This window comes from Nipponia nippon, unplaced genomic scaffold (assembly GCF_047370975.1).
Source record: "Nipponia nippon isolate SJK-2023a ecotype South Korea unplaced genomic scaffold, ASM4737097v1 scaffold_34, whole genome shotgun sequence".
In the NCBI taxonomy this organism is placed as follows: Eukaryota; Metazoa; Chordata; class Aves; order Pelecaniformes; family Threskiornithidae; genus Nipponia; species Nipponia nippon.
This window is the reverse complement of record NW_028262352.1, coordinates 3,188,518-3,201,646: the sequence shown is the minus strand read 5'-3', so window position 1 is coordinate 3,201,646 and position 13,129 is coordinate 3,188,518. Positions and strand designations below refer to the sequence as shown.

Below are 13,129 nucleotides of genomic sequence, written 5' to 3'. Positions count from 1 at the left end.
CTTTTTTTTAATTACTATAATAAGTAAACAAGCTTTTGTGGAAGAAAAACAAAAAGGGGGAATTGTGGGAATAAATGAGGCTGTGTTTGACTTTGACGAGATGCAGCTGTGCCCTTGAGGCTTGTTACAAACAAGTTTGCGAAAACTTAGAGGCAGCAAAATAAGGATGTGATTAGATACGTTTCTGAAAGAGAAAAGTTGCGTGCACCAACTTGAAGAACCAATAAGCAGCGCGGAAGAGACGTGTGAACGTAAGACAGTAACCAATGAAATAAGTTTTGCTTGCTCGTTGTCGTGGTTTAACCCCAGCCAGCAACTAAGCACCACACAGCCGCTCGCTCACTCCCCCCCGGTGGGATGGGGGAGAGAATCAGAAGAGTAAAAGTGAGAAAACTCATGGGTTGAGATAAAGACAGTTTAATAGGTAAAGCAAAAGCCACACATGCAAGGAAAGCAAAGCAAGGAATTCATTCACTACTTCCCATCGGCAGGCAGGTGTTCAGCCATCCTCAGGAAAGCAGGGCTCCATCACGCGTAACGGTTACTTGGGAAGACAAACGCCATCACGCCGAACGTCCCCCCCTTCCTTCTTCTTCCCCCAGCTTATATACTGAGCATGATGTCATATGGTATGGAATAGCCCTTTGGCCAGTCTGGGTCAGCTGTCCTAGCTATGCTCCCTCCCAGTTTCTTATGCACCTGGCAGAGCACAAGAAGCTGAAAAGTCCTTGACTAGTGTAAACTCTGCTCAGCAAGAACCAAAACATCGGTGCGTTATCAACATTATTCTCATCCTAAATCCAAAACACAGCGCTCTACCAGCTACTAAGAAGAAAACTAACTCTATCCCAGCTGAAACCAGGACAGTATCCACCCCTTATTCCAGACCATTTACGTCATGCTCAGGTCCCACATTATCCAATACATCCTCATTAACCACCACCCCACTTATTTTATGGACCACCCCTGTAAAATGTCTGTAAAATGTCCATAAACATCCACAAATGTCCACATAATGTCCACTGAGTTCATTTAGTCCATGACTTTGGGCTCCATCTGTGATGGTGGTCGCTCAGGACAGGAGAGGTGGTGTGTTGCGTGGAGTTATTGGGCACCAAAGCCAGCTCAGGTTGGGTCACTGCTGCACTTGCACTGCTTCTTGTAAGGCTTCTTCTCCATTGGTTCAGGTGGTTCCTGGTATGGTAATTCCCATAACATGCAACTCAAATCCCGGGTTACAACAATTTAAAGGTATTTCCATTACAGTCTCCACCCCTGGTCCCTTTGGACCAGACCATTGGGCTTAACACTGCAATGGACGCCTCCCCTTGCCCCTGCTCTGCCTTGGACTTATCCACAGACTGCAGTCCCTTAGGGGTTTACCTGCTCCAAGTGGAGCCTTGTCTATGAGCCACAGTCTCTCCAGGGGTATACCTGCTGTGGCATGGATTTATCCACAGCCACAGTCACTTAGAGGTGCACCTGTTCCAGCATGGCCTTCTCTATGGGCCACAATGCTTTCAGAGATATACCTGCTCCAGCATGGCCTTGCCCGCAGCCACAGTCTCTTCAGAAGTAAACTTGCTCCACCATGGCCTTACCCGCAGCCACAGTCTCTTCAGAAGTAAACTTGCTCCACCGTGGCCTTACCCGCAGCCACGGTCTCTTCAGAAGTAAACTTGCTCCACCATGGCCTTACCCATGGCCACACGCTTTGAGGTGCTCCGGCATGACCTCATGCACAGCCACTGATGCCTCAAGGTGTACCTGCTGCAGCATGGACTTATCCACAGCCACAGATGCTTCGAGGTGTACCTTCTCCAGCATGGACTTATCCTTGGGCCACAATGCCTTCAAGAGGTATATCTGCTGCGGCACAGACATAACCATGGCCACAGATGCTTCGAGACATACCTGCTCTGGCATGGGCTTATCCACGTCCACAGATGCTTCAGGGTGTCCTGCTCCCACATGGACTCATCCACAGGTCACAGTCCCTTCGACTCAAGTTCACACTGCAGTTCCAGCCTGTCCAGTACAGCAGCACAGAAACAGCAGCAACGCCCTGGCCATCTGCCAGCCCAGGCGCATCTCCATTGCTGTTATCAAAATGTTCCCAGGCACAGCAGAGTAAGATGATAAGCAGTTCAGCAAGCAGCAAAAGCAAAAAGCAGCCACTAACGAGCACTAGACTCTAATATACAGTAAAAGGCAAGCAAGCCCCATGGCAAGTACAGAAGCCTGCCGATTAATACCTAAACAGCAATACCTGCTATAACTTCGATCTAGCACATTCCAATTAAATCTGTCGTTATCTCGAACCCTTCGAGCCCCACGTTGGGCGCCAAAAAGGACTGTTGTGGTTTAACCCCAGCCAGCAACTAAGCACCACACAGCCGCTCGCTCACTCCCCCCCGGTGGGATGGGGGAGAGAATCGGAAGAGTAAAAGTGAGAAAACTCATGGGTTGAGATAAAGACAGATTAATGGGTAAAGCAAAAGCCGCGCGCGCAAGCAAAGCAAAGCAAGGAATGCATTCACTACTTCCCATGGGCAGGCAGGTGTTCAGCCATCCTCAGGAAAGCAGGGCTCCATCACGTGTAACGGTTACTTGGGAAGACAAACGCCATCACGCCGAACGTCCCCCCTTCCTTCTTCTTCCCCCAGCTTATATACTGAGCATGATGTCATATGGTATGGAATAGCCCTTTGGCCAGTCTGGGTCAGCTGTCCTATCTATGCTCCCTCCCAGCTTCTTATGCACCTGGCAGAGCACGAGAAGCTGAAAAGTCCTTGACTAGTGTAAACTCTGCTCAGCAAGAACCAAAACATCAGTGTGTTCTCAACATTATTCTCATCCTAACTCCAAAACACAGCACTCTACCAGCTACTAAGAAGAAAACTAACTCTATCCCAGCTGAAACCAGGACACTCGTGAACACTAGATCATATTATAAAAGGGATAGATTGTAAAAATAAAGTGCCTTCGCTTGTCTTCGCCTGAAGTCATATGCGGAGTCCGTGTCTCATTCCCTTCAAATAATGACAAGTAAAACAAATACTGGTTGTGAAACGAAATGCAGAACAGCAATGATATTAGAGCTAGCTAGGACCACCAAAGATGTCCTGTCATTGGACTCCATCTCTCGTCCCATGTCTCGTAAGACAATGGTGGTGCAAATTTCACCAAACAGTACAGTTGCTTGTGTGATGTAGAAGACAAGGAGGAGCTTCAGTGCAGCTGGCAGGCAGAGGTGTCTGATGCTTCATGTTTGTTGATACATAGCATGCAGAGTGCAAAAGCAGTAGTGTGAGGCTCCACATAGTGGTTCTGCATGAGATAAAACAAAGGCATTATTTTATGTACAGTTTTGTTTTTTTTTTTCATTTTGTTTTGTTTGAGGCACATAATGAGGGGTGTCTACCTGCTCTTCTCTCAGATTAAGTACGTGGCTCCTGGTCCATGTGCCAGGAGCTCTGCAGGGATGAATTTCCCCTGAGGAGTCTGGTATATGTATTTGCCTCCGACTCGCAAAAAATCTTTGTTCAGTGTCCCCATCTGGTCAGCATGTGTAGTTGGGGAAAACAGCAACATAGTTGGTATATGTGTCGACCATTACAGTATGTACTGTAACTGCTGTGCTTTTGGTAAGGGCCCAATGTAATTTGCCAGGTATGTCCAGGAACAGGGCCTTGTTGCATCTTCCCATAAGGCTGCTGAGGCAACATTTTAGCTTTCAATACCTTACAGACTGCACACCACAGTACTAGTTCCCAAATAGCTTGCTGGGTACATGGGATTCATGGCTTTGAGTCCATCTATGTGTGATGTCGACACCCACGTGCCCAGATTTTTTGTGGGCCCATTTAGCAAGGGTTTCCTCATCAGGAGTGTCGTGGTTTAACCCCAGCCGGCATCTAAGCACCACACAGCCGCTCGCTCACTCCCCACCCAAAGTGGGATGGGGAAGAGTAAAAGTGAGAATACTTATGGGTTGAGATAAGAACAGTTTAATAATTTAAACAAAATATTAATATTAATATTAATATTAATATTAATATTAATATTAATATTAATATTAATATTAATATTAATAGTAATAGTAATAGTAATAGTAATAGTAATAGTAATAGTAATAGTAATAGTAATAGTAATAGTATGAAAAGGAAAATAACAGAGAGAGAAATAAAACCCAAGAAAGGCAAGTGATGCAAATGAAAAACAATTGCTCACTGTTAAAGGAGCAGCAGCTGCCCGAGCATTCACACACCATCCAGGGAGTCGCACACACACCAGCTGAGACTTTAACTGCTAGGACCTGAGTCCCTTTGCAGCGGGCAGCTCCATTGAGCTGATGGGTGCCCCTTTTCGACTCCTCGCTCACACACGCACTCACCCTTGGGAGCTTTCTCTCCGCTCAGGCTCGACCCTAGGTTTCCCCAAAGCAGAGTCCCTGACACGAAGTATGCCAGGTGAATTTATTGAGTGGTACAGCAGTGAAGAGCAGCTCGAGCTGGGTGCCTCCAGAGGGGGACTACGAACAAAGAAATCCCTGGGCAATTATACCCTTACAGTTTAAGTTCCCCTCCCTTCATGCAACGGTTCGGTCCAATAGTAATTTTTGGGTCTGGGGTCTTCTTGTTCCTTATTGGATCCTTTCCCAGTCTCCAAGCAGGACATTCCTTTTCTTATCTTGAATAGTTGCAGCTTCTGCCAATGGTTTCAGCTACCTTATCTTTCTGGTTTGCACCTTATCTTTCCGGTTTGCACCAGTTTCAGGGCCTTCCTTCATGTAGCTAAGTAAGAGAGTTCGGCATACAGTCAGCATATCTAGGTGAAAGTTCACAGCTTGCAGTCTAAGGCTTCAACAGGTCTTTGGATTCTTATTTGAGCTAAAAAGTGACTTCTACAACAGTCCTCCCTTTGTATTTTTTATTAAGCATTCCTGCTTAATATGTCAGACAAAGGTCATTGATTAGTCCCTAATGCTAATAGAGAGGATCCTAAGGGGTGTTCCATTTTCTCAGCTGGTTGGCTATTCCTCACTCATTCAACATGTGAGTGGTGTATCCAATTTTCTGGTCCGTGTGCTTAGATCTCTGCAGGGATGAATTTCTCCTGAGGAGTCTGGTATATGTATTTGCCTCCAACTCAAACACAATCATTGCAAGAAACAGCTATGTCCCCACCAGCTAACAAGAAAGAAACACAAGCTTTCCTAGCCCTTGTGGGATTCTGGAGAATGCATATTCCAGGTTATAGTCAGCTTGTGAGCCCTCTTTTGTGGGAATAAATGAGATAGATAGTGTTTTACTTTGACGAGATGCAGCTGCGCCCTTGAGGCTTGTTACAAACTGTAGCAAACGCTACACATCAAGGTTATCCCGACAGATCTCCAGCCGACCCGGGCTTTATACCCCCAGCAGTAGGCGTGTCATGTTATAAGGGGTGGAGACAAGGGAGGGTCGACCCTTAACTCTTTCCGTACAGCACGTGATCTTCCGGTCGCCAGCCCTTGTCTTTACTATATTTCCCCCTCCCTTAGCTCCAGTAGTTCTGGATCTTGCTGGGGAAGCTGCGTGTAAAATAATCGATATATGGTAAGACTTATACAAACACGCATCCGTTACGTTCATGGATTTTGCCCAATCCAGCCAGTAGTTCGTCGCGGCTCCCTCATTACTCCCCCACACCATCAGGATGCATAGGGAAATGGTAACCTGTCAAGATAAGACTCAATAGATTGATTAATGTCTATACGGTCGAATATTTCGACTTGGTACCCATTCTAGCGTCCCTTTCTCGGTTTGCACACACGCATACCCACGCCCCAGGCAACGGAGGGAATAAGGCCCCCCCCATTCACGGGTTTGCAGGTCCTGTACTTGAACCAAAGGATAAGGCCCTTGGTTCTCATCGAGCCGGAAATGTGCCTGGGTTGCAGTCTGGGTTTTATAGGTGTTCCATCAAATGGTATGATTTAAGGTAATTAGTGCCATCGTCAACAGACGCTGTGCCCGAAATAAGGGAGGGTCAAGGGGAGGGGGAACCCCTCTTCCTGGGCTTATCTTTTCCCTCTCCCTAAGTCGGTCGAGTAACCCTTTTAATGTGCGGTGCGCGCGTTCTACAATGCTTTGGCCCGTACTGTTATAGGGAATGCCATGACTCAACTGAATATCCCAGCGCGCGCAAAAGTCCTTTGTCTTCTTGCTGACATATGCCGCTCCATTATCTGTTTTAATTTTTTGTGGGATGCCAAGTTGCACCATACAGTCCTGCTAATGTAAAATAACTGCGAGAGCATTTTGTTTAGCATGCATAGTCGCTAAAATAACTCCACTGCAGGTATCAACTGTAACATGCAGATACTTACGTGGATTAAAGGGTTCATAAATCGTAACATCAGACTGCCATATTTGGTTGGGCTGCAACCCTCGAGGGTTTACCCCTGCCTCCCAGAGGGGACCTTTGGAACACACAGGACAAGCAGCAATCACAGAGCGAGCATCTTGCAACGTAATGCCAGCGAGCTTAGCTAAACCGCGAGCTCCACAGTGGAGTAGCTCATGCAGGCGGAAAGCTCGTCTTAGGTTAGAAGTTTCTTCAACCGCCAGTACGCTCTTTGCTAAGCTGTCTGCTACTTCGTTCCCGGCAGAAAGAAAACTCAGTATGGAACTATGACTATTAACATGGATGGGACAGACAGGAGTGGTTCTCATTTGCAGTGCGGTGAGCAACATTCCGGCAATCTCCGACGTTGCCCCAAGTGCCCATCGGCACTTCTTCAGTAACTTATATACATAGCAAGAGTCTGTGATTAGATCCAAGGCCTCTTCGGGCCATTGAGTGAGAGCTATCCATACCGCTTTGGCCTCAAGATACTGCACGGATTGCCCTTGATCTTGATAACTAATGTGGGTCCACTGACCATCCTCCTGCCATGTAACGACAGCTTTCCCAGTAATCGATGACGCGTCGGTAAAAACCGTGCGGCCTCCGGTGGGTTGTTCAACTATGGCACTAGCTGGCAAAAAATGGAGTACCTGGATTATCTCCCCACAGGGGTGTGGTCTTAGACCTTCAATACGACCCGTAAATTCAGCTATCGCCGCTTGCAGGAGCCCCACTTGTGGAAGTACCAACTCCCACTGTGCCAAAGAACAGGGCAATGCGATGACCTCCGGGTCCTTCCCTGTTAAGTGTTGAGTTTGCCTCCGACAGCGGAGAATAAGCTGGGATAATAATGTTGGCCAAGAAATTAAAGCCGTCTTTGGTTTGCCTTGATACAACCAAGCAAAAGGCCAGCCTTTTTCACCATTATTTTGAATTAGTAAACCATGGCCAGCGGTACCGGTCATGTAAATCAGGGCAGCGACTGGTTGTTCAGGTGTAAATCGAGCAAGACCCCAATGCTGGGCCCGCTCCATAATTGTCCTAAGAATCTCCTGATGGTTTCTTGAAAGAGTCCTTGGAGCTAGGGGGGAATCTCCTCCTTTCAGGAGTTGATATAAGGTAGTCATTTCTGCCTCAGATATTGGAATAAAGTTCCTAAGCCACAATAGTTGTCCAATTAATTTTTTGCACCTCATGGAGTGTTGTCACTGTAGTCCGAATTTCAAATGATTGTGCTGTCACGCTTCATGGCCTCAGTTGAGTACCTAAATACTTTACTGCACGCCCTACCTGTGTTTTCCGAGGCTCAATGTGTAACCCATGTCGCTCCAAACTGACTATCAGCTGCACGCGTGCCTTTTCCAGTAACTCCTCTTGGTTGGACGCCAATAACACGTCATCCATGTAATGGAAAATGATGACCGTAGGGAAATTTTCTCGAATAGGGCGTATCGCAGCGGCTACAGCAATTTGACACAAGACTGGTGAGTTTTTCATGCCCTGGAGTAACACCTTCCATTGATATCTGGCGCACAGGTGTTGATTGTTAGGGTCAGGAACAGTAAAGGCAAAGCGTACTCTATCTTCTTCATGCAAGGGAACACTAAAAAAGCAATCTCTAATATCTATAACCACTATTTGATAGTCAGGTGGAATCATGGCCGGAGAAGGGAGGCCCACTTGTAGCGGGCCCATGTCTTGTATACATGCATTAACTGCGCGTAGATCATGTAGCAGTCGCCACGCTCCCGATTTTTTCTTTATCACGAAAATGGGGGTGTTCCAGGGACTTGTAGAGGGTTCGATGTGTCCTGCGTCAAGTTCTCGTTGTACCAATTGTCGAACAGCCGCCCTCTTTTCCTCTGTCAATGGCCACTGCTCTACCCACACTGGTTTATCTGTCAACCAGGTGAGTTTTAATGGGCGGACACAGGCAGTGGCCATTATGATAAATTTGTACGCAGCACTATATTCATCTTCTGCAAGCAACATCGTCCCAAGATGACAATGGGTAACTCAGCAATGACGGGGTTACACCATGCTACCCTAGCTTGTCCGGATTCCGGATCCTTCAACATAATTTGCTTTGGGTTCCTGCTTTGATGCGAGGTCTGCATGCCTCCCACGCATTGCAGCGAACCTCTTGGTTCGAGTGGCCAATCATCTGGCCATAGATGTGATGGGATTACTGTAACGTCCGCTCCTGTATCCAAAAGGGCTCTTAATACGAGGCGTGGTGTTCCCCCCAACTCTGGGAGCCATGGGGTAACTATAATATCTACTTCTGGTCATGTTTAGGGTGAGTGCCACATACGGCGAGGCTCTATCCCCAGCCTCCTCTATTGCGCGCTCCCATCTCCCCAAGGCAGCTGAGTTGGATATTGCATCATTGGAACCGCAGGCGACTGTGCTGGTCCCGGGGAAGGAAAGACTCCCTGTACCACACATTGCGCTGCTGTCGTCGGGCCTGTTGAGCTGATCGCTGGGGCAGGTGGGGATGGCACGGCCCTCAGCCATCCCCTCTTCTCGTTTCCCCAGCCCGGTCTCCTTTGCTGACTCCCCAATTTGCACTGTCGAGCTCTGTGGCCTAGTTGCCTGCAGCGCCAGCATTGTAGGTCTCTCTCTCCTTCCCCTGTTCCGGGGGTGTTTATTTTTGAAGGGCATTGTCGCGCCATGTGTCCTTGCCCCCCACACTTAGGGCACGTAAGTCGTGCGCCGCGGCAGGCCGCATGGACCGCAGCCACTACCAGTTGCATACTTTGCACCTGTTCCAGCACGTAACAAATCATCTGTGAAAGCGTGGTCCCTATGGGTAACTGTCTTAGCAACACTGCAGTTTGTGGGTTTGCTTGCGTACGTGCACAGTCAAGCACTATCTCCTCCTTAGCCTGCTCAGGAAGTCGAGCAACCTGGAGCGCCGCTTGCAGCCAGTCTAAAAACTTAGTGAAGGGCTCACTTAACGATTGCCGTATTTGGACCCATGGAGGCTCCCTTTTATCAAGGGCCGCGATGATGCGTATCGCTTCCTGGGCAGCTTTCGAAGATGCAGCAAAATCGCGCCCCCGCATTCGCTGAGCCTGTGCCTGAGGAGTTGCGAACTGCCCTTCACCCATCAACTGCTCTAAAGTCACTCCTGCTATGGGATGGCCGGCCTGTTGCGCCTCAATAACAACTTGGGTGCACCGATTTCTCCACTCCTCCCTAAACAATACCATCTTCGAGGGGGTCAATACGGCCCGCATCAACTGAATGATATCAAAAGGTGCAAGCGGCGTTGCAAAAACACAGTCTAGTAGGACTTGGGTTTCTGGGGAATTTAATCCATGACTTTTCACCGTTGTGACCAATTCTTTCACCAACTTCGCATCTAACGGTTGCCATTCATATCCTCTACCTGGGGCTGCTCGGATAGGAAATGCTTGAATCAGAGGGGCCTGGAATCGCACTCCTTCCAAGACACAATTTTTTGCAATCATCCGCCAATCTGTCCCGTTTGCCCTCTCTTTCGGCATTCCCCCTGGCATAAGACTTTCTGCATTTGCCACCACCCCTCTCAATCGGCTGATCAATGCCTCGAGTTCCCTTGAAACCTCGTTTCAGAAACAGAACCGTGGACGAGAGAGCGGACGGTGGCAAGCCCAGCTGAACTTTATTGCAGTGGACCAGAGAGCTGAACTGTATTGCAGCGGACCAGAGAGCTGCTTGTCGATAATTAATCGCCTCAGGAAAAAGAGGTGAGCAGCTGGGGACAGGAAAATGGGGGCGCAAATGTCCTCGGAAGAAAAATCTATTTTGCGTATATTTTTGCGAATCCTTGCAAAAAGGGGCATAAATTATGATGAACAAAAGGTTCGGTTGTTGTTAACTTGGTTGCGAAAAAACGGGCAACAAGCGAACGCAGCGACCGCGTTCCAGGTGGAGACTTGGGAGGAGGCAGGAAAAGTGTTATGGGAAGCGGCCACCAGGGGGGACAGTAATGCCACAAGTGTTTTGACGACATGGCGTTTACTGAAAGACACTTTAGAACAATTAGAGTCAGACCGAAAGGCTGCAGCCTCTGCTACTGCTCCGGAGCTAACCCCGCAGGGCACGCCAGAAACACCGACATCGGGTTCGTCCTCCGACACGCCCTTGCTCGCGGGTGCTCAGGCTGCACAACCCTCCACCCCCCCCGCGCCGCCGCTACCCTCTGCACCGTTTTCTCCTTCACCTGCTCCTATGGCTTCAACACCTCTGCTAGTCCTCCCGATCCCTGCAACCAGTACTCCTCCACTTCTCCGCCCGCCCGCCCCGGCCTCTGCTGCGTCGGCACTCTTACCGCCTTTCTCTACTGCTTCTAATGCCGATACTCCACAAACCCATAATCAATTGCTGCCCGAGGAATGGGGGGCGTCAGCCGCTGCTGCGAGGTGGCAAAAGATTAGACACCAAGCATTGCAAGTGGGGGATACAGCTTTTTGTTCAGCGATAGCGTGTCCTGTCATACGCAGCAATGGAAATGTCCCCGATGAGCATGAACCTTTTGGCTATAATGTTTTAAAAGATCTACGACAAACAGTTGCCGCGCATGGACTGGGTTCTCCTTTTACACAATCCCTGCTACGGGGAATATTTACAAATGAAATAGTACCATTTGATATATGCACGCTTACTAATCTTATATTGACCCCAACGCAAAGGGTGATCTTTGAAAGCACCCGGCGTACCGCCTGCCAAAACACCACAATTATCAATATGCAGCGACAACAAGGCGACCCTTTACAAGGGGCAGGACTCCCACAACTTATGGGGGATCCGCCGCTAAATCACCCAACGTTACAGGCACTATTACGACCAGAGATATTAGCACAAGGCAGAGACCTTGCTTTACAGGCATTACTAAAAGTGCCAGATGCCACAAGAGCGACAAAATCATTTTCATTAATAAAGCAAGGGACAGGAGAGGGATATATCTCATTCTTAGATCGTCTTAAAGAGGCTTTGGAAAAACAAGTCGAAAATGCAGAAGCAAGAGAGGTCTTACTCTTAAAATTAGCCTTTGAAAATGCGAATATGGACTGTAAAAAAGTGCTTTTGCCTCTAAAAAATCCCTCCTTAATGGATATGATAGAAGCTACCCAAAAGGTGGGGTCAATGTCCCATCATATGGAAACATTAGCTACAGCTTTTGCCACCGCAATGAAAGTACAGAAATCATGTTTCTCCTGTGGTAAAACTGGACATTTTAAAAGAGATTGCCCACAACTGAGAAAGAGAGGAAAACTGAGTGCACCAAGTGCATCTGGATTGTGTCCAAAATGTAAAAAAGGAAAGCATTTCGTGAACCAGTGCCGATCGAAATATGACGTAGATGGCAAATTATTGTTATTGGGAAACTTGCGAGGGAGCGCGAAAGCGGAGCGCGCTCAGACAGCAAATACTCTGTTACAAGCCTTTCCGATTGTCTCCGAGCCAGCACTGTCGGCAGTGCCGGACTGGATGTTTCCACAGATACTACAATTCTAATTATGGACCGAGCAGTGCATAAAGTACCACTACAAGCCAAGGGACCAATCGGAAATGGACTAAGTGCTCTGCTATTAGGTTGCTCCAGTGACACCGTACAAGGACTATTTGTTTTACCAGGACTTATAGACGCTGATTATGAGGGACAATTACAAGCGATGCTATGGACTCCCTCACCTCCAGTACAGATTCCCAGAGGAAGCAAAATTGCTCAGTTAATACCATTCAAAGCGCAAGTTCAACAGGCCGAGTCAAAAACAAGAGGCACTGCAGGTTTTGGCTCCACAGGCCAGCCAGAAATCTTTTGGACACAACAAATACAGAATGACCGACCACTATTAGTATGCACCTTATCTCTGCATCATGGAAAACCCCCTCAAATCACAATAAGAGGTGTGATCGACACCGGAGCCGACGTTACCATTATCTCTGCTCTTCATTGGCCACAAACATGGCCACTGGTCTCTGCCCACGGTGCCATAGCAGGTATTGGTGGCTCAACGATAGCCAAGCAAAGTGCTAATATTGTCCAAATCATTATTCCTGAGGGTCAAGTAGCATCTACAAAACCTTACATAGTACCGGCTCCGCTAACTTTATGGGGAAGAGATGTACTAAGCGCCTGGGGGACCACTATTACCACCACTACGTCTACTTCTGCTGCACATTTTTAATAGGGGCCACTGAACAGTGGGCCAAATATTGACCCACACTGAAATTAACCTGGAAAACAGAGGAACCGGTGTGGGTGGACCAGTGGCCCCTGACTACCGAAAAGGCCCAAGCGTTGAAAGATCTAGTGCAGGAGCAACTGGAACAAGGACATATAGTACCTACCACTAGCCCTTGGAATACACCAGTATTTATTATCAAGAAGAAGAGTGGAAAATGGCGATTACTGCATGACTTCCGGAAGATAAATGAAGTTATGGAGGATATGGGAGCTTTACAGCCTGGGATGCTATCACCAACAATGATTCCTCGCAATTGGAGCATCCTGGTTATGGACCTAAAAGACTGTTTCTTTACCATTCCCCTTGCGAAGGAGGATGCGAAACGCTTTGCCTTCTCTGTGCCAGTAGTTAATCAATCGGAACCCATGCAAAGGTATAATTGGACTGTTCTACCACAAGGAATGAAAAATAGCCCAACAATTTGTCAACAATACGTAGCCCATGCTTTGTCACCAATTCGGATGCAGTATCCACAATTATTGTGTTACCATTATATG

General features: G+C 47.8%; 1 protein-coding gene across 1 annotated transcript; it reads left to right on the top strand.

The window, feature by feature from the left end:
• The first annotated feature begins 10,161 nt into the window (after positions 1 to 10,161).
• LOC148054104 (endogenous retrovirus group K member 5 Gag polyprotein-like) lies at positions 10,162 to 11,898 on the top strand. Its single transcript, XM_087770886.1, has one exon. It carries the CDS (start codon positions 10,162 to 10,164, stop codon positions 11,896 to 11,898), a length of 1,737 nt encoding a protein of 578 aa, XP_087627012.1.
• The last annotated feature ends 1,231 nt before the right edge of the window (positions 11,899 to 13,129 follow it).